Source organism: Sturnira hondurensis, unplaced genomic scaffold (genome assembly GCF_014824575.4).
Source record: "Sturnira hondurensis isolate 20B ecotype Veracruz unplaced genomic scaffold, ASM1482457v3 Scaffold0004136, whole genome shotgun sequence".
Lineage (NCBI taxonomy): Eukaryota > Metazoa > Chordata > Mammalia > Chiroptera > Phyllostomidae > Sturnira > Sturnira hondurensis.
Window position 1 is genome coordinate 46,184,208 of NW_028076767.1, and position 22,530 is coordinate 46,206,737.

General features: G+C 42.8%; 1 protein-coding gene across 2 annotated transcripts in view; it reads right to left on the minus strand.

Moving 5' to 3' along the window:
* Positions 1-19,248, minus strand: part of CERS6 (ceramide synthase 6) — a 289,780-nt gene extending 270,532 nt beyond the window's left edge. The window contains exon 1 of one of the 2 annotated variants that reach the window (XM_037044542.1): positions 18,868-19,248. In XM_037044542.1, coding sequence (XP_036900437.1) covers positions 18,868-19,037 — 170 coding nt within the window. In that variant the 5' untranslated portion in view covers positions 19,038-19,248. The remainder of the gene's footprint in view (positions 1-18,867) is intronic. The other variant, XM_037044543.1, reaches the window with a different exon arrangement.
* Between the last annotated feature and the right edge of the window lie 3,282 nt (positions 19,249-22,530).

Here is a 22,530-nt window from a genome sequence, read left to right on the forward strand (position 1 = left end):
GTCCAAACAATGGGATACTGTGCATGATAGTGAAAAGAATAGAGTAACTCTACATCCACTGACATTGTAAAATCTGCAAGACATACGTTAAGTGAAAAAAGTTTCAGAACAGGATTTACAGTACATTATTCATGTGTTACTTTCTATTTCCATGGGGTGGGGGAGGATGGGTGGTAAATTCACTGAAAAAGTCCAGGAAGAATATACATATATACTGTTAATACTAGTCACATCTAGGGAAGAAAGTGGGATAGAGGAAACTGAAAATGAAAAATTGTTGCTTTTTTCTGCAATGGGATTCTATGCCTATAAGATTAAAGACATACAACACTACATAATTTTTTAATGATTTTTAAAATGGAAGATGTACTTGCATAATTTTAAACATTCAAAATGTATTTTTTAAAGATTTTATTTATTTACTTTTAAAAAGAGGAAGGGAGGGAGAAAGAAAGGGAGAGAAATACCAATCTGTGGTTGCCTCTCACACATCTCGACCTGGCCTGCAACCCAGGGCACGTACCCTGACTGGGATTCAAACTGGCGACCCTTTGGTTCACAGGCCGGCACTCAATCCATTGAGTATGTATGAGCCACACCAGCCAGGCCCTCAAACTGTTTTCAATACCAGTTATTTTGTAGTGTTACTAATCATGTAGACATCAAAAGATTTAAAAACACATGAGTTAAAATTAATACATTAAACATTAACAAATGGTTAGTGCTGAGACAATACTACACTAAGGGATTCATTGTACGTTGTGTTATTCCTGTTCAAAAAAAAAAAAACTGGGGTAAAAAAGTCAGAGGTTTCACTGAAAATTAGTGTGAAACACCATGAGCTCCAGCATGCACAGTTTGGAAGAACCCTGTCGTACCGCATCCCCCACAGCTATCATAAAAGCTCTGAGAAATCTGCACCCCAACTGTAGTGCAGTGGCCATTTGAACATTTAAGACTCCTATGAAATGGTACTCATAGAACACTGAAGATTTTATCAATGAAACACGGTATCTTTAGAGAAAAGCATTTGATTATTCTTTGAGTGCAAAAATCATTGGAGATGTTAACAAGCTTATTCTAAGGTGCCCTCTTCACAGACATAGGCAGACAGTCATCCATTATTCCCTGTGTTTGGGGCCTAAAAGGCATGGGTTGTAACCTGAAAAAACCTAGGCCAAAAAAAAATTCTAAATAAGAAGGAAAAAAACCAATAAAAAAGAATCACCCACAGGAACACAGGAAGGCTTCAAACAAAGTTTTTAAAGAAATTGCAGGCCACATGATCACTTTTTAGAAAAACGTTAAAGACTCACAAGAGAAGAGATAGTAGAGTTCAGAAAAGTGATGAGAAAACTGAAAAAAAATGTAAGCAGGCATGGCATTAGAATGCAAAGGAAAGATGAAAAAAGATTAAAGCAACATGAAGAATAACAGAATACACATGAGTGATTAGGACGCCTGGTAGGTAAGCTTGGGAAAAATTAACAAAACCACTTGGAAAAATATATCAATGATTATAGAGAAGATGATGGATATGAAAGGGAAACTGAAGAAACCTAACATACGTATGTATAACTGGTTTTCCTGGAGAAGAGAACTAATGAAGCAGAAGATACACCTAGAGATGAAATAGGAGAAAACTCTTACAAGAATTAAAAGATTAGATTAGAGTAAACATGTTTTATGGTATCATTTTAAAAATACAAAGTACAGCAAGTCTTAAAGACATTATTTTCAAAACAAATACAGAACTTCTACATCACAAACAAATACTTAGTGTTCAAAATACTGGGCTTTTTCAAACCCTAAGTACACGATGGCTCTGACTCCCTTGTCTCAAACTACAAATCTTCTCCAACATTCTACATTCAAGGAACAGGATGCAGAAGCATTTTAACAAACTTACACACTTAATCCCCTGCTTAACATTCTTAATTTTTTTATAAAAAAGACATGAAGACACTATTTTTGATGCTTCATTATTACCTATCTTTATAAAACATTCCCACTAATTAAAGTTGGAAAGGAAGTAGGTGTTTTCTCACACCCTCTTCCCATCCCCATCTAAATAATTTCTTCAACTGATTAAATCTATAGCCAAATACCAATCAGATTTTGTACGCACGCATTTCCCCAAGCACGCGCACAAGCCTAACACAATGAGAAGGCTGTCCCATACATGATGGCCAATACAGAGCTTGTGTTTTTCTCCAAAAAGGAACTAATATCTTTAAGTAGAATAATCAGTTTTGCTGCATAAATTAGGAGTTAAAGTTGCCTTTCATCTTCATATTTCAAATATTTTTCCCCTTAATTTATAAAAATGGGTGAAAACTGATAAGGAGGAAGCTTCTGGGCTGCTGGTGATGCTTCCTGAGTCGGGTTCTGACTGGTGACGTCATAAGTGTACACACACTCACTTTGTGATAGTTCAGTGAGCTGTGCATTTAAGTGTTCTTTGGGGGGGGGCGTTATGTGTGTTATACATACAGAATAAAAGTTTGTGTTAGAAGAAAAGGTACTTTTCTAACAACTCGGTACGACTGTTTTTAGGCAGGCAATGGCTGCACACTTGAGTGGGGGAGTTGGAGTAAATACTCATTAGGGTATTAGCTGAACCGGGGTTCCACAGAGATGCAATTTTAAACCAAAGTCAGGGTTCCACGCTCCCTTTCCAAGTTGTACACACAAGGCAGAGTCACTCTCTGTCCCACTCTCGTACCCTCACTCTTATTCTCTCCACAAATTTAAACACTGATTGTTTTTAGCTTCCACTGTAAAGATAAGTGTAATCTGTATCAACTCCCAGACTGTATCATCACATACGCCTTTTACCCTAGCAGCTGCCATTCAGAGCAGCTTCCTGACCCTTTCAGGGGGGCTTTGAAAATAGGGCAGTGAGAAGTTTCTCGAAGCAAAGGACCTCAAACTCAGAAAGGCTTTGGGCAATTTGAGAGTCCTGATACTCCTTAGATCTGACCCCTGAGTAAAGACTCAGACATTGGCTGGGGAAATGGATTCAGGATGGATGGACAGAGAGACTAACCAGGTTTGGTTCCACTTTGAGTGCGACATTTTTCTGGACGAGGAACAGTAAACCCCTGCTGAACCCCTGTGGCACTTGGTAACCAACTCTAGTTTTTTTTCTAATTAGAAAACGCATCTAAAGCCATAAAGTTATGGTCAACAACAGAAAGTACATTTATTCCATAATATTTACTACATTTTTTAAACACTAAAAAATTAAAGTTAGCAATGTGAGAGGATAGCTCTTATTAACTCTCCTTGTAAGTGGATTTGGTCCAAACTCACGACTGCTCTGGGAACTGGGAGGAACGACAAGAGAGCCGCTCACCAGCGCTCAGGACCGAAAGGTCCATTTCCCCCAGGCTACCTTAAACCTGAAGACAGAACAGGGTCTGATNAAGTACATTTATTCCATAATATTTACTACATTTTTTAAACACTAAAAAATTAAAGTTAGCAATGTGAGAGGATAGCTCTTATTAACTCTCCTTGTAAGTGGATTTGGTCCAAACTCACGACTGCTCTGGGAACTGGGAGGAACGACAAGAGAGCTGCTCACCAGCGCTCGGGACCGAAAGGTCCATTTCCCCCAGGCTACCTTAAACCTGAAGACAGAACAGGGTCTGATCACGAGGAAGAGGAAAATGGAAGGTGTGGGAGCATGAAGCGAAAAAGGAGGCAACAGCTAACAGGCGTGATAAGCCACAGTCTTATCTACTTGCCCTCTACCCGATCTCCTGTGTCTTGACTTTATGCCAAGGTGTGGACACATGGAGAACAGAGGGCAGGGCACAGGTGACGACACAGGCAGGCCTGTCTGCCTGCTTAGAGACGCACGGCTGAAGAGCTCACCTCTGAGAGAGGTGATACCAGAGAACTGGAATTTCCTCACATTTCCCTCTCAGAGACGGTTCACGGCAGTGTCTGCGTCAGGTACCTAACACTAGCAAAGTAAGTTTTGCACACTGTAAAACTCAACAAAACCATGAGCAAAAAAGAACATGACAGAAAAACCACTTGAATGCCTGAACTCCCTGCAGAACTAACTGCTGGTTAACAACCACCACCTGCACCGTGGCTATTTTTGTTTTCTTCCCCCTCCCTTTACAATTCTGCAAGCAGCCATTTAAAGTGTGGGGGCTCTCAGGACATTCTCCCTCATTCTTTTGTTTTAATGTATTCTTCAGCATGTTTATGAATATAACTTTTATCCTTCAGATCTTTGGCCTTCTTTTTGCTGTCTTTGACAATCTAAGAGACTAACAGGCCATCATCTTCCTAAAAGCAAAATATTTTGGTATTCGCTCTTTTAAAAAAATTCTCTGTGGGGTTTTAGTGCTTTGGGTCACTTTTAAGAGTTCTGCCTCTCTTCCTCTAAAACTTTTAAATAAAGTGTGATGATCATTTAAATATAAAAATAAAGTGTGGGTGCTCAACACACTGTGGGGTGGAAGTGGGAGGAAAACCACACCACGGCACGCCCTCAGTACAGCTGGGCCAGACCAACACGCTCAGGAGGAATTACACCCCAAGAGGTGACCCTCGGTGTGCACGGAATGAATCGGCGCTCAGGAGCTCCAACCTGCACATAATGGGGAGGCCTTCAGCTGCCTGTCGTTGAAGCCATGCGATGTGGTACATTGACAGTGGGGCAGGCAACACATCTCAGCCACCAGGGAAGCGGCCCTCCACGGCCCTCAGCATTCACCTTAGGGACCTGGGGCAGGGAAGCCGCTTTTATTGTGAAAACAGCCTTGGCTGGGGACCGGACCAACGTGGACCTGACAGGGCAAACAATCGGGGGGCGGGGGTGGGGGGCAACCAGTTCATGTTTTCCTGGACTGAAGTGTTTCTGGGATAGGCCTGGAGAAACCAGGAGCGGCCCGTCACTCTTCAACAGCACTGCGGGAGGCCCATAGCAGCCAGGCTCTGCCAGGACCTGCGTGGGTGGCACAGGGCAAGTCATGTCATCTCTCTAGGTGTCTGTGTCCTGGTATATAAAACAGGAGGTGGATTTTTAGCTCTGTGTGTATTTCTCAAGGTGCCAGTACTTCAGAACCTCTGTGCCCTCAAAGACCATCTAGCAGCTGTATTTCAAGAAGTGGGAGTAGGGGGTAGAAATAGTGTGCAGTGGAGAGGAGGAAGGTTTTTCACTCTATCAATTCTATGTTAGAATTGGCTTCATGTGGTGCTAATAAAAAGCAGGTCAGCTTTTAGTTGGTTTTCTTGTTCGTTGTTTGTTTGTTTGTTTTTTTAACCTACAGGTAGCACATCCCCCTGTTGCAAACACCCAGGGCAGGCCTCTCCCACCACCACTGCCTGCTCTAGTACCCTGCTGGAGCCTGACCCATGACAGACTCGTGTTTTTGAATGAATGAGTTTTCAACTTCCTTTCTAAGTAGAAAGTCTGAAATTCTGTTAAACTATTACTGATTTAAGGAGAGGCAGTGTTTGGTAATTTGTCATTCAACAGCATGTGGTTTCCTCTTTGCCTCACTTCCTCATTTAAAAGACAGCCCACCACAAATGCCACACTTGACCATCTCCAGACACCCTCCATCAATGACTAAAAAAATTAACAAGCTCGTTAAACATTTACATGGCAAACTACTTACAAATTATACTGAAGCTAGACAGAGCTAGAAAAGTACCCTTAGTGGAAAGCAGGTTCAAATCCCTTCTAAACTAATTTGGTTAGGTTGCCCATATTCATGCCAATGAAAGGTCAAATGGGGGATATGGACTGGTTTCTCATAAGGAAAAATGTACACATATTTATTATTTCCAGTTGATTCTGAATGTCTGCACCTTCATAAATATGATCCCAAGAATGCTAGGGTGAATTTCTTTTTTCTTATGGATCAAATGAAGACAGTCTACTAGGCCTAGAAATTCTGGAAGAAATCAAGAGTGTCATTCTCAAGGCTCTACTCCTTCTGGGAGGCTTTTATTGGAAAAAAATATTCCTGAGCTGTCTAAATACTCATATACAATCTCCGCAAAGTGTATTACATGAGTATGAGGTGGATAGGTCCAGTTCTCCACTACACTAGGGTTATTTTGTGCTGACTAGGATTGAAAGCATCAGAATTTTCCTTGGGGGGGGGAGAGAGAGAGAGAGAGAGACAGAGAAAAGGAGGGAAAGGGAGGGAGAGAAAGAGAGAAAGATAATAGGGAAAGTAAAACTCAGATGACTCCACTGGCAACCCCATGCAGTGAAAAGCAGAAATGCAGTCCATCAGTTGTGACATAAAGGGAAAGCTAGTAAAAGGTTTCAGAAATCCAATGGTAAAGTCTCATTTCTGAAAATCAGGGTGCCAACATTCAGAAAGGATCTGTGTATGTGCCTTTAATAAACCTAAAGAGCAAGCAATGACTACTTCCACGGCCTGAGCACTGACTGCCCTAAGCCCAATGCAAAAAGTATTTCATTTAACCCTCACGACAACTCCGTGTGTCAGGTGGAAACCGAGCATGGAGAGACTGAGTTATCTGCTCCTGGATAGTTGAGTAGCTTGGCCAAATTCAGTCCAGGCATTAAATCAATATAAATGGCAAACCTGGTGTTTGCCATTACCAGTGGTTGAAAACATAATCAGTTTTCCCTTGAGACCATGTGCAGTAAAAAAAGACCATCAGGCCCAGCTGGGGCAGTGGGGGGCAGACTGGGGTATCTGTGTAAGGCGTGCCTCCACTGAGGGTGTTTCCCGGGAAAGCTCACCCGGTAGAAGGCCATCTTCCTGGGCTACCTCCAAACATGCAGCCCTTGAGAAAGCTTCAGGCTCTTAAGTGGCACATAGCTGCCCATCACTTGTCCAATACCCCACCTTTAGAAATAGTTTTCTGCCATGAAATACTGTACAAGCAAGTCTCTGGCCTACAACCCACACCACTATTAACAGTTAAGAAGAAAAGGCTAAGAAGCCTTTTCCTCTCTAAATAGGCACAGTGCTGAAGAGACTGGAGCTCTGACGCCTGTCTGCCACTGTAAATATCTGCCTTCAACAGAACGAGTGGCTCCTCCAGTCCCAGATCAAATCTAGAAACAGGTTCTGCTGCCGCCACCAGCTGCACCCTCTGTGCACCTCCTCCCCCCACACACCCTGCACATTAGATCATCCCACAGAACAGTACTCTCAAGTAGGTACTAAATCATGTACTATGGTATCAATTATTTTTTATTCAATGTGTTATTTTTTTAAACATACAGTATTAAGTCATTTAAAAAAATTTTTTTAAAGATTTTCCTCATTTATCTTTAGAGGGGAAGGGAAGGAGAGAGGGAGAGAAATATCAATATGTGGTTGCCTCTCGTGCGTCCCCTGCCCAGAACTGGCCTGCAACCCAGGCGTGTGCCCTGACTGGGAATTGAACCGCGGTTGTTTGGTCCGAGGGCCTGCACTCAATCCACTGAGCTACACCAGCCAAGGCTTCAATGTGTATTTTTAATAATCAGTTTTTCTGAATCCCTTTTAAATATATATATGTTTTGCAGACAGTCCTCCAATATCACAGAGTAGGCCTAGTCCCCACTTTATAAGCAAGGAGACCAAATTTCAGAGAGCATGCTGTCCACTATCGCACTGCTGATGAAGGACAGTGTTTGGATTTAAACCCAAGTTCCATAGTCTTTCTGATATTCCACCCACTTTCCTTTTAACTCTAGTTAGGAATATACATTTCTAGTTAATTACAATCAACGTAGAAAACAGTGAGATCATTTAAATGCAGTCACCCACACACTCAAAGGTACACACTCACCCACTGACACACAAAGCCCTTATATTCTCTCAGTCTCCATAATGCCTAAGTGACTGATTGCTCGGTTCTCAGTTTTCCTTCACTCAAGCTCTTTGTGTCCAAAACTGCCACTCGGCATAAACGACCAAGTCACGTTATGCTGCTTTGAACTGGAGATCTACCGAGACGAGGTGTACAGAGCCACTTCGACCAGCTGGCAGCCTCTCCTCTGATAGTGGCCAAAGGTGTCCCCGAACAGAATTTTAGATGGTTTTCTCTACCTCCTCCCTAACACTGTGCTTCTCCTCTGCTCCCCCAACACCCCTGCACTTTGAAAGGGTCTCTACCAATGATCATAGGAAGGAAGGAAGGAAGGAAGAAGGGAGGGAGAGGGAAAGAGAAGGAAAGTGGAAAGAGAGAAGCGGGGGACAGAGAGAAAGAGAGAGGAAAAGAAAGGCAAGAAACAAACACAATCACAGCTTCAGGACAGCAACAACAGGCTTGTAACCTGAAAACCTCAAAGATAAGATGTGACATTTATATAGACGCTGGCAGGTCATGGATTCCCAGGCCGCTGCATGAAAAGGGCTACCCAGTAAGAGAACACAGCCTTCCCGCGATGAAAAACTATTTGTGTATCTCCACCCTCACTCCTGCCAAAGCAACTCGCACAAAGCAATTCTGAGGTAAGAGAAGCAAAAGTAGGAACAGGAAGCAGGAGTGCTATGAGACAAGTCCATTTGGAAGGCTAGTAAGTGAGGAAAAGAAAGTTCTCCTAAAAACAGAAAAAGAAAGAAAGAAAAGAAAAACCTGCCTGAAATATTCTCACAAATGAATTATGCAAAGTTTTGTACCATAAGCAAACATTAGTATAACATTTCAAAACTACTTTTCAAGAATACAGAGCCGCCAATGCTTCAATAAATTGCCTTACGTTAAGTAGCACTTAAGTGAATCATGTTCAAATTTTCAAACGCTTAAATCACTTGCGTATAAAATGGGTGTAAAATTAAATTGAAGGATAGGGAGGAGGGTCGGACCTAATCTTCCACAGCAAGAGCTTCCACAGGATGTATCCGTGGCCTCAGCCATCTGCCTTCCTAGAACTTGATCCCATCATCCTGGTTTGCTTCAAATGGATTGGGAACTCACTTTTTCCTTTCTAATCCTAAGGAGGCTCTGAAACTGTACAGTGTTTTTCCAGAGTCACTTTGCTCTCCTTTTCTGTACATGCTAATTTACTATTGTTAAATTTCCATATTAACAAGTGGACTGAAGGGCAGTGCTCAGTCGAAGTGCCTCCCAAAGAGGCCCAGAGACCTAAGTGCTCTCTGGACTTCAACCTTCCCTCCATCATCCCTCACCGCCTCCCCACCCCCCACATGCCAGGTGATTCTGGAGAAAAGCAGGGCTCTCCTAGATCCCAAGGGGATTGTGCATTTTAAAACATGAAAACAGTGCTTGATGGAACTTAAATCAAGAGGCTGGGGTGTGCGTTACCAATGAGAAAACTGTCCAGCTTAGAAAAGGAAACCAGTTATTTCTAGTAACTTTTCTTAGTTGGTGAATCTTCTTTGTTTCTTTTTTATTATTTTCAGTTGCAGTAAAACTATAACATAAAATTTGCCATGATAAACATTTTTCGTTTTTAAGTACAGTTCCGTGGCCTGGAGATCATCCACATTGTGCAACTACCACCGTCTCTGTCCACAGCTCTCGTCTTGCAAAACCGAAACTCTACACCCATGAAACCATAACTCCCCGAGTCTCTCTCTCTGGTCCTTGGCAACCGCCACTCTACTTTCTGTCTCTATAAACTTGGCTATTCAAGGTGCCTCAGATAACTGCGATTACACAGTGTTTGTCGTTTTGCCACTGGCTTATTTCACTTAGCATAGTGTCCTCAAGGTTCATCCACACTGTAATATGTGTCAGAGATTTTTTTCCTTTTTAGGACTGAATAATACTCTATTGTATGTATATACCGCATTTCGCTTGCCCATTCATCTGGAAGCAACGTGGGCTGCTTCCACCTTTCGGCTACTGTGAAAATACTGCTATGAACCTAAGTGTGCGAATGCAGTTGACATTGAATAAGGGGGTGTTAGGGGAACTGACCCCCAACCCGACACAGTCAAAAATCTGCAAATAATGTTTAACTCTCCAGAAATTTAACCACAACATAGCTGTCTCTAGGATTGGTTTCAGGACCCCCTGTGCATTCCCAAATCCACAGATGCTCCAGTCCTGTATATAACATGGTGGAGATGCATGCAGAACAGTGGCCCTCTGCATACGGAGGTCAGCAAAAGTAGGTTTACAGTTGTAAGGACCCGAAACAGAGTTTATTCTTATATTCTTATTCTTCTTATTATTCATTAGTTAGTGTTTATGTATTTGTGTTACAACTGTAACCCTCCTTTTGCCCACCCCTGTGTGACCAGACCTACATAGTTCAAACCTGTACTGTTCAAAGCTCAACCGTATCTATTTGAGAACATGTTTTAAATTCTTTGGGGCATACACCAGAAGTGGAATTGTTAAATCATAGTAATTCTATTCATAATTTTTTGAGGAAACTTCATACTCTTCTCCACAGTGGCTGCACCAGTCTGCAATCCAATCAGCCGTGAACAGGGTTCCCTTTTCTCCACATCCTCTCCAACACTCATTGTCTGTTGATGATAACATTCTGACAGGTGTGAGGTAATATCTCACTGTGGCTTTAATTTGCATTTCTGTGACATTGAGCACTTTTGCATATATCTATTGGCCATCTGTATGTCCTCCTTGGAGGAATGTCTATTCGAATCCTCTGCCCATTTTTTAATAGGAATGTTTGTTTTTTGGGTGTTGAGTTGAATGAGTTCTTTATAAATTTTGGACATTAACATCTTACCAAGTATATCATCAATGAATATGTAGCTTGTCTTTTTTATTATTGTTGATGGTTTCCTTTGCTGTGCAAAAGCTTTTTAGTTTAAATACAGCTTCATTTTTTTTTCTTTTGTCTCCCTTGCCTGAGGAGACATATCCAAAAATAAAAAAAAACTACTAAGAGCAGTGTCAAAGTTTACTGCCTATGTTTTCTTCTCGGATTTTTATGGTTTCAAGTCTTACAGTTGAGTCTTTAATCCATTTGAGTTTATTCTTGCCTGTGCTGTAAAAGTCATATAGTTTCATTTTCTTTCCATGTATGTGTCCAGTTTTCCCAAAACCATTTATTGAAGAGAACGTCTTATCCCATTGTATAATATTGCCTCCTTTTGTCAAGAGATCAACTGAGCATATAGGCGTGGATTTATTTCTGGACTCTATTCTGTTCTATTCATCCATGGGGGGGAGGGGCATGGGGGGTTAATGCCAGTACCATACTGTTTTAATTACAATGGTTTTATAATATAGTTTGATATGAGGTAATATGATAGCTCCAAGTCTGATCTGATTTCTCAAGATGGCTTTAGCCATTGGGATCTTTTGTGGTTTTACATACAAGTCACTTTTACCCACATATTCAGAGAGAAAATATAAAGGAGTTTAGGCTCTATCACTCCAACTTCCTCTTTGCCCTTTCTCTTTCACTCATTCTCTATAATAAAGTCAGGATATTACCTACTTCCTCCTCTTGAATGCATCCCTCTCCGTATGCATTCTGAGAAGCAGAATGCTCCTATATCTAAGAAGCTTTCTCCCTAAAGATGATGATGACTTAGACTGTGGGGGAAAAGTAGGAGGCAGAAAGAAATAAGAGTATAAACATGTGACCAGAAAACTCATACCAACACAAGACCGTTCTGCATTAAAAAAAAAATCCAAGAGCCACGACTTTCCTATCCAAAAAGTTGGAAAGCTCATCCCAGTAAGGAAAATACACACAAATTCACAGAAAGGGAAATTAAAATGATTAATATCTGAAATAAGTTCATCAGGAATAATATGAAAACACATTATAACAATAATGATTTTTTCAACTTTCAGAGCAAAAATATCCTCAGATGGTAATAATGTGCATGTTGATAAGAAAGTACAAATGGACATAATCTTTCTGGACACCAATTTGGAAATTAATGTCTATCAGGAACACTAAAATATTATCCTTTGGGGCTTTTAAACACCATTTCTAGAAAACACTCCTTAGGAAGTCAAAGACTTACAAATGCAAACTGGAAACAACCTAAATGTCCAACAACACCATGGGGACCAGTTAAATGAATTACTGTCTACCCATGGTGTAGAATAAGATGCAGTCATTGAAAACATTTCTTAATTAATTAGTACATGCAAAATGTTCAGGTTATATCATTAAATAGCAGAGGGTAGCATATAAAACCATAAATACACAGTATATGACATGATACTTGCTTTCAAATAGGAGACCACTGAAATTACTAGGAGATCAAGAAACCTAGTTCCAAACACCTACCTAGCTGTTTTAAGCTATTTAATGTTACGTCCACTTCCTAAATTCTCAATTCTTAGTGTCACTTGTGAAATACCGGGCTTGGTGAATAAAGTAAACCAGATAAATAAAGTAACAAATTCATACTAGGAAATAAAGATTAATTGTTACTATTACTTCCAAAATGAAAATGAAAAGATTGTCATTAAAAACTGCAGTCCTTAGCAATAGTGAAACATGAAACAAAACAGCGGTGAGCTCCAAGTCGCAGCTTCAGCCCAGGAGCTCTGGGCTCTCCATCACCCCCAGTGGCACTGAGCACCGGCGAGCCACCCCTAACAGATGTGAGAGTCACCATTTCATGTTCAGCCCTGCCATAGCATAGGTATTTCGGTAAATCCATGAAGACTGCAGTGGCAGAAGAGGGATGATAAAAGAGTCTAGAGAATAATTTTGCGAGAGAATGGAAAAGACCAAAGAATAAATCTTAGGAGTCCAGATTCTCAGGGAATCACTAATAGAGAAGGGTCCTTGTGCTACAGTGGCAATCTTGTTTACCTCCTATGTTTGCAAATAAAAAGGAAGAAAAAATAGCTCCCTAAAAACATGAAGTGATACAATTAGTTACTAGCAAACAAAATCTGGAATCTCAGTATCTTTACTCAAAACCTTTAAGAAACGAACTCATCAAATGGAAAGGGGAGGGAAAAAAACAATAAAATTGTGAGAGCTGTGGCTTTTTTTTCTTCTCCTCTTTATCCCCCCTCTGACCTGCACCTCCCAACCCTCCAGATATCCCCCCGGCTTAGTTCACGTCCATGGGTTGCACATATAAGTTCTTTGGCTTCTCTATTTCCTGTGCCATTCTTAACCTCTCCCCAACTATTTTATGCCTACCATTTATGCTTCTTATTCCCTGTGCCTTTCCTCCCCCATTCTTCCCCGCCCCTTCCACATTCATAACCCCCCACGTGATCTCCATTTCTCTGGTCTGTTCCTGTTCTAGTTGTTTGCTTAGTTTTTGTTTTTTAGGTGCAGCTGTTGATAGTTGTCAGTTTGTTGTCTTTTTACTGTTCATAGTTTTTGATCTTCTATTTCTTACATAAGTCCCTTTGACAGCTATGGCTTTTTAAGAAATAGATGGATTTAGACAATCTGGTTTTGCTTGGTGATGGAAGGGGAAATATAAGTGCATGTAATAAACATTTAAAATCTTTTGTGCACATCATGGACCTAGATTGTAGTGCTCACCAACAAAGGGTTACCGGGTAATAAAATAGGCGAGGAAAGCCTAAGGCAGAAGCAGTGATCTCTTCCAAAGCAGTGGGACTGGCTTGACGATGGAAGTTCACCTGAAACTCCATTTACCTTCCACTGCCACCTGCCATTCCCCATCACAGAAGAGAAACCACCTCTGAAACATCTCATATACTGGAACCCGTAAGGAAAAAAATCTAACCCTGTCCATAGAGAATTCAAATACTTTCAACAGGAAAGTCACAAGTGAACTCAAGAGTGTTCATCACTCTTTGATGACATAAAATCATTTGTGATAACTTAATGTTATCTCACCTGCCTCCTCCAACATTCTAAGGCACCACCCATTAAGAGTAATGTTATGCCTTTTATCCATAAATCAACCTATTAAAAATAGCTCAACTATTGCACCCTGTACAGGCAAACCTTTTATTTTGCAAGACGAGAAAGCTGTACTAAAATTCTGCAAAAAAAAAAAATCCCTTTGATTTTAGGTTGTTTTTTTAACAAAACATCCTCTCTAATCCAATATTCCTCTCCAAGCCAGAAATTGTAGGAGGTAACCTCTGTCTCTGACCCAACTCTTTCCCTCACACCAGCCTGGCAAAGCAGGCATCCATGTCTTAATCTGAATCACAGCATCACTTAACAAGTCAAAAGGTACCATTCATAGGAGTACCTAACTATCCAGGACTGACTGCATGAGAAGAACTGAATTTGCATGCAAGTTATTCTCAAATACTGTGTTGGTCTATCCAAACTGCCATAACAAAATGTCATAGGCTGGGTGGCTTAGAAATAACAGAAATTTACTTCTCATAGTTCTGGACACTTGAAGTTCAAGATCAAGGCAGCAGCAGATTTGGTATCTGAGTCACAAAGAGGTATCGTTTTACTGTGTTCTTACATGGTCAAGGGGTGAGGGTACTTTTTCACATGAGGACACTGATCCAATCCTCAAAGTTTCCACTCTTATTACATACTTATCCCAGAGTCCCGACCTCCTAATACCCTCCCCTTGGCGGTTAGGATGGCACCCTATGGATTTGGAGGGAACATAAACATTTAATCTATTGCATATTCTTTTAAAACATATCTGATAATAATCAGTCTCTTCCTTACAAGGAATGCCCTTCAGTAATGAAATTCACCTGACACTCCACTTTTTCTGGGCAGTCATTCATTTCCCACTGTCCTCTCCCTTCTAACCATCAGGAAAGCATTCTCATACATTCTCATTCATTCTCTCTCTTTGTCTCCCCTCCCCTTTTCTCTCCGAGATGTCAGCAAAGGCTGCTGGCAAGGTGAAGATATTAAGTACACCCATAAGAAGAGTCCACTGGCCAGACATTCTCTCTGACATAACTGTTGTTCCTTGAAGGCCTGTGGGCAGCAGGTCATTATTTGACTGAATGGGCCAAAGCAAGGCAGGAGTTAAGCCTCCTAAAGAATGACAGTTCTCACACAGCTGACCACTCTGCGTCAGACTGGCAGGGATGAGCTTCTCATTTCTTATCCAGCCACCACAAGGAGTTCCAGGTCTACATTGGGTCCCATGTACACTTGCTTTGTCTATAGAATCTTCCTTGTTAGTTATTCTGAATATGATAGCCTCTTGGAGCACAACTGATAATAACCCAAATGATTCTTTTAACTCAAATCATAACTGAAAAATACAAGAAACAAAACCATTGGCTAGACTGTTTGAAAAAAATCTCTTTATTCTTAGCTTGCTTTAAAGTTGGATGAGATAATAATGAGTAGCTACACGATTCATATAACTGGGAGGCTGAAAGCAACCTTAAACTGCAAAGGCCAGCGGTTTCACCACACAGGTGAGAAAATACAGCAGAGAAAAATTAGGGACCTGCCACCAGTTTGAGGTCCATTTGACTAGAACTTGCATGTTCTGCTTCTCAATCTAAACTTTCTACATCTCTCTCCTGAACCCACAAGGAAAAAAATGCATTAATGTTATCCTTCATATCAATAGTTGAAAGAATTTTTTATTCCCAAACAGAAATTCAGCAGCTTAACCCCATATTTATAAATTCCATAGCAACACACATTTTTTAAAAACATTAAATTTGGAAGAAGCATGTATTATAATACCGGATAGTGGATTACTGAGCCCAAACAAGCATTACATCAAGAAAATTCATCAAACAGGTGATAATGCTACACCGTGAAATAATATTTTCTTTCTTGTCATCAAGCTAACAACGTAATACACCAGTGTACACTACAATTTCCATTCTGGGAGAAACCAGCCAGCTTTTGCTTGACACAACAGATATTTTACTATCGATTGAAACACATCTGCAGTGGCCCTTCCTGTCCCTGGTGGGAACAAAGTGTAGTAGAAAGGCTGTGCTCAAACCCACCAAGCTTCGGGCCATTCACACAGTCGAGTCACTGAATGGAGCCCTCTCCAGTGTTACCCAGCCAAGCTGGGCATCCACATCATTGTCCATATGGTACTATCCCATGGCATTGTTCTGGCCACCAGCGCCTCCACTGCCAACCACCTCCCCCCACAGTGAAGGCGAATGCAAAAAGCTAGAGCTGTTGAACTGGGCAACAGTCCAATTCGGTCAACTCTTTACAGAAAGAAACTATGTAAGACTAAGGAGAGAGTATTCAAATTTCCTATTTTAGCCTCAACAAGGGCATTACAGACCCCATGTAATGGAAATAAAGATCTTGGACAATCTATTTCATAGATATGTTCTTAGCTTTGAAATAAATGACAATAGAGGAAGAAAAACAAATAGGATCCTGAGGGAATTATTCCTGTTATAAAAGCATTTCATTTCACAAAGTGATATACAACAGGCTCCTTTCAAACATGTTATACATTATAGAATAGCACAAAAAAATGCATGCACAACATTTTAGAAGGGTACTGAAAGTGAGTTGAACCTCACTGGTTCAGTTAATGTTGATTCAGGCCCGTGATGGATCTAAGATGAGGCCACAGACTGGATGCCAGAATGTGGCCTGTAGGTTTGAGAAGGGGAGAAACATGTGTCATGTAATTTGGGATACAACTATACACTTGGATTTTTGAAGAATTGAGAGAATCTGGGGGGTAAAGAGAGAGTTGTCTGTCACTGCTACAACAAGAAACAAAATAGACACCCTTCCTAAAGTCAGTAGCATCCTGTGGCACCAAGGCCATACTGAATTATTACTCTGAACATTAATCATAAACTTTCCCTTTCCATCCAGGCCATTAAATCACCTGCACTTGAATTGATAGCCTGAAAGAAAACGACCAACTCTCTATATACCGATCTGAGGACATTTGCTGTGACTGACAGTTGAAAGCAGCTGACCCCTTTGTGTAAACTCTAAGTCACGAGGTTGTGCAAAGGAAGAAAATACTGTTCAGGAAGAGGAAAAATGATCTTCCAGTTTTCGATGGAATTTTCTTGAGGCAAAGAAAGTCTAAGTATAAAGCTACCCCTACTGTCTAATTTTATTTTTCTCCAACTTAATGAACAGCCTGGAATCAGCTTTCTGCATACAGGTCATTAGCTGACACAGTTCTGTTTTCCAAAACATAAGACTATCCATCTCTTTCAAATGCATAAGCTAGCTAAAAGGGATCCCAACCAGAATGTATCGGTCAGAACCAATTAGATATCATTCAGGCAACTGTGGAGTCCCTACAATGTGTCAACACGGAGCAACCTGCTGTTTCCTAGGAGGTGGTTTTTTTCTTTCTTTCTTTCTTTCTTTCTTTCTTTTTTTTTTTTGAGAGAGAGAGATTGCAAGGTTAGATATGAATTCCTATTTTCTATAAGTAACATTTGCTCTAGAAGCAACTCAAAACCTGCCAACACACCCACTTTTTCACAGTAAGTCTTAGTGCTAGACAGGATCAAAGAGATATCTGTGCTGGATTCCAATAACTTAAAAACAGGTTTTTTTAGCTCTGGCCAAGTGGTTTAGTTGGTTGTCCAGATATGCCAAGGTTGTGGGTTCAATTCCTGGTCAGGGCACATACAAGAATCAACCACTGATGGATAAATAAGTGGAACAACAAATCTCTCTCCCACCCCTTCCCTCCCCCCTTTCTCTTTCTCTAAAATAAATGTAAAAAAACAGGTCTTTAAATCCGTTCCATTGTGGATCCTGAATCTCCACATGTAGATAGGTCATTTCGTTCTTAAGCAACAATGTTGCCCATTGAAAAATGCCCTTTTCTTAAACAAAAAATACTTTTTGTTCCCACGAAGCTTTGTCTGTGGCCATTTACAGCAACAAATGAGACAAAATCCTCAATTTTTCTGCCATCCTCAAAAGCAGGTTTTAGATAAACAGAAAGAGCAAACAAAACAACAGAGCAGAAGCTTAAGAAACAAAACCAAGGTGAGGGCAGGGGAAGAGAGAGGGAGGGGAAGTGAAAATGAAGAGTATTTCTGTGTTCTAAGAAATTCCCTCATGAGGGGGCGAGGGGAGAAGAGAAGAAAGGGGTGGCGAGGTTTTCAGTTGGGAGAAGTGTGTGCTGCTATCCCAGTTTTGTTTAAATAAGACCACGCAGGGCAAAATCTATTTTAGCGACTAAGACCGAATCAATGAAAGTAGCACAAGTTTCCTCATGACCCAGAGTGGCTACCCAACCAAATATGAGATTTATACAAGCAATAGTACGTGAATTCTTTAAAATTTTTAAGTGCATTCTGATACCAAAATGAAAGCATGGTGATTCATAGGAAATATCAATTTAATATCACCCTTTTGCAGGCTGTTCGCCCCATCCTGTCATAGCCGCTTTTACAGACACAGCTAACGGCCGGGAGGGGGGGGGGGCTAGAAACCCACAAACTAGTGCCACCTATTTCCCAGGACTGTGGGCCTGACACTCAGTGCCACCGACGGAAACCGAGCGGCGGCCAGAAGCCGAGTCCCTGACGAATTCGTGAAGCACAGTCCGGGTAATCCGTGTCCCGGGTGAAAGGGCTGAAAGTGTGCGAGGTTCCTCCGCCCTCCCCGCGAGTCCCTAACGTTCCCGGCTGTCAGGTGGGTGGCCTCGAGCCTCCGCGGGCAAGCCCTGCCTCGCAGCTCGCGGTGTGCTCGTGGGGTGGAGCCGGACACATCCCGAGGAGTGCGGCGCGTCCCGCGGCCGACCGCCGCTCACCTTTGTTCGCCTGCTCTCGCTGCGAGGAGAGAGCGGCCGCGGAGGAGAGCGGGAGGGACCCCAACGCTCGCGGCCGCTCCCCGGAGCCCGGAGGAGTCCGTGGGCAAGCCAGATACCCTCTATATTCCTGAACCGCAGCGGGACTGAAAGGTCAGCAACCCCTTCCCAAACACAAAGGTTGGGAGGCGTGAGCGCGAGCGCTGGGGGCGCGGATGCGTGAACCACGGAGCACACGAGTGTGCGTGTGCGCGCGTGTGGGGTAGGGGGAGGGGAGGGGCGCTCCAAACCTTCTTACCTCTCGAAGAGAAGCCGCACCATGAAGATGCAAAAGGCCAAGGGGAAGGCGAGATAGAGGTCCTCAGCCTGAGGGAAGGTGGCTTCCTCGGTGTTTTTCAAGTCTGCCCAGGTGACATTGTGCGGCAGCCAAAATCTCTCGTTCCAGAACCAGGCTAAGATCCCTGCCATCTTGCTTTGTCCACTCCTGTCCCGGCTCCCGCAGCCCACCCAGCTCTTCCCCGTGCAGGTCGCCCAGGGATGCGCGCGGCTGGCCCAAGCCTGTGCTGCTGCCGCCGCCTCTTTCTCCGTGAACGCTGCTCTCGAAGGCTCGCGGCGAGCCCCAGTTCTCTCTTCCCTCTGGCCGAGCTGTGGAAAGGAGCCGCCTCGTCCGTCACATGGCAGCCCTGGCGGCTCCCCCTGATTGGCTCGCCCTCGCGTCAAGCAGCAAAGCACACGCGGCCACCTCGCCCACGCCCGGAGGGAAGGGCGCAGCCGCTGCGCCCTGGGCGCGGGGCACTGTCCGGGGAGAGCTGGCCGGCCCTGTGCTCACAGTATTCTCACTCTGTGCCTTGGGCAGGAACTTGGGGCTGCCCCCACCCCCACACCTCCATCCACCCCTTGCACAGGGCGCCCTTTTCGGGGGTTTCAGTCCACTTCCCGTGCGCCTGCAGGCAGTGAAGAGGCAAGTAGGGGCCAGGGCGATCTTCAGAACCACCCCCAGCACTTTAGAGAAAATGGCAAAAGGAGAAGTGAGGGGCGCAAAGAGCAAGGGAGGAAGAAGTAATAGCGAAGGAGAGTCATCCCCTCTGGCTCTTGGAGAGGCAGGGTGAAAATCAGGAACTGGAGGCATGAATGGTTTGACAAGAGCAATCTACCTCTACCCCTTATCTTCCCCTCGTCTCAGACCTTCAGGCCTCCTTATACTATTGCTGGTCACCACAGTCAGTTCCCCCAGGGAACATGGCCCTCTTATTTTAATTCATGAGGTGGTAGGAGAATTTAGGTACTTAATTGCTATTTGATGGTGATCGTTATGATAATGCAGCAGCATTCTTTAAAACAGCCCCCTCTAAAGGAACCTCTCGGAAAATACCAGCACAATTTGGCTTCACAGGTCAGTAGAGAACTTTGCTATCTGAGAGGCTCATTATTAATGCCTTTCAAATATGAAACCTTTAAGGCATTAGCCCCTAAGGTCTAACCCAGGCACTTTCTTTCCCACAGTGTATTTCTTCACTGATTCGGGAGTTATGTGTGAATCATTTCAGTGGCCCATGCAGCTATTTTGCTCCTTTTTCTTACAATCATTCATTTTCTGCCTGGTTCTGCCAGTCACAGTTTGAATGGACCTTTCCAAGAGCTTATAAACGGGTCTTTAACATATACTTCTTTACTCTCCCGCTCTCTCCAGCTACCACCCTCTTTTCAGTCCTCCCCTGTAAAGCAATACTCTAAAGAATTGCCTATATGTATTGCTTTCTCTTTCTTTTCCCTCCATGCTCTCTTGAACTTCTATTTTGCTTCTCTCTACTGCCATGAATTGCTCAAAGTCTCCAAAGGTGTCCCTGGGCTGAATCCCTCAGGTCCGTTCTCAGCAACTCCATCACCAGCATTTGGCCAAGTTGTTCAGGCCCAGACTTATGAATCACTTTTCTCCTCTTGGATTCCAGAAACCACATTTTTTCAGGTTTTCTTGTGCCTCATAGCCAAGTTTTACCCATTCTCCTTGCTGATTACTCCTGAGCTTCCTAACCCCCTGAAGTCGAGTGTCTTTGGGGTCAGTCTTTTGTCCTCCTCACTTTTCTATCTACATTCATTCCCTTTGTGATCTAATTCAGTAGCATGACGTTCAAGTTCATACTGGTGGCTTCCAAATATATTTATCTAGCTAAGAACTTTCCCTTGAACTTCACACTCCTAAATCCACTATCAATTCAGCAATTCCACTTTGATGTCTAAGAGCCATTTCCTGTCTAAACTACTAATGTTCTCCCTAAAAATTTTCCTCCTTTCATTTTGGCTCAGGCCAGGAGGCTTGGAGTCATCATTTTGCTTTACTTTCTAATCCATCAGAAATCCTATCTGTTTCATCTTTAAACCAGAATCACAGCATCTCTCACCACCTCTTCTGCTACCATTTGGTCCAAACAATGAATATTTCTCACCCGAGTTACCCCAGTAGCCTCCTAACTCAGCTGGAGTAACCCTGTTGAAACGCAAGTTAGATCACTTCTGTGCTGTAAAGCCCTGCTGCCTCCCTATCCATCTGCAACTGGAAGCCAAGTCACTTCAAGGTTCTGAGATATTTGATTCCATGTTAACTCTCTGCCCACATCTACCTTCTCCTTTCCTTCTCTCTTAGTCTTCTTGGGTCACATTGACCTCTCGGCCCTTCCTGCAAAACACCCAGCGTGCCTATAGCCTTTGCACTTGCCTTTCTCTATTTCTGGAACTTTCCCCGCTGTTTATGTCTGCCCTTTGTGGAATGTCACTCATTCTGAAGCCTTCCCTGGCTGCTCTCGTCAATCTACAACCTTCATTTCCTACCCTACTCTTCCCATCCAATTTTCCTGCTTTGTTTTCTTTCAAAACATGTATCACCATCTAACACACTATATTTTTTACTTATTTCTTTATTGGGCTCTACACACACATACAATGCAAGCTTCAAAAAGTTAAAGATTTGTCTATCACTACTCTCTTCTTAGCACTTAAAATAGTGCCTGGCCCATAACTGGTACTTAGTAAACTATTGAATCACCATTAACTTCAATCTCACAAAAATTTTCTGTAGGAGATGGGGGTAGGGGGATGAATAAATAATTGTGTTAAATGTTTATATATGTGGTTGAAGAATAGTGTGGGCATGAAGCAAGGACTGATCAGCCCTGAGGTAGGATAGGAGTGGTGTCCTCCAAGCAAGTCTTCAGGAGGGAGCAGGTGTCACCGGCCATACTTTAGACCATGCTGCCGGCTGCTCAATGTTACTGATGACCCTCCAGGAAGATGCCTTAGCATCAACTGAATTCTTTGTTTTTAATCATCCCCCGAAAATGCCTAATTTAAGAGAGGGGGTGGAGGGAGGGAGAGAGAAAAACATCGATGTGAGAAACAATGATGGGTTGCCTCCCTCATGCAGCCTGACTGGGGAGCAAACCTGTAGCAAGAGGCTTGACCAGGAATCAAACCCACAAACTTCTGGTGTACAATGCAATGCTCCAACCAACTGAGCCACCTGCCAGGGCTCAATTGCATTTTTATAGGCCACAGAGAGGAAGTTTGTTAAGGTCTCTTGCCACCTTTGTGGCAGGAAGTCATGTCACGGTAGAGAGCCTAGCCTCTGGGCCAGCCAGAACCGCCCCCCATGGCTATTTCTGGTCCCTCACATCACTGTCGTGTATAACCTGACGATATCTTGCCTCTACCCTGTACTCTCTGCTTCCCAGCAGGTGCGGCTGTTCTCCAAGCCCATACAACAAGAGGAGTTAGTGAGTTAATGCCCTGGGTCCTGAACTTCGGCCAAGGGCAATGAAAGCTCAGTTTATTCCTTTCCCTTCTCTACCCATTGGGCCACACACAGTAGCTTCAAACAGCCTCCCTGAAAACATTCTGTAATACAAAGCAATTGGTTTATTTCAAAATTGTGGCCAGCCCAGTAACTCACTCCTTTATATTTATTTCC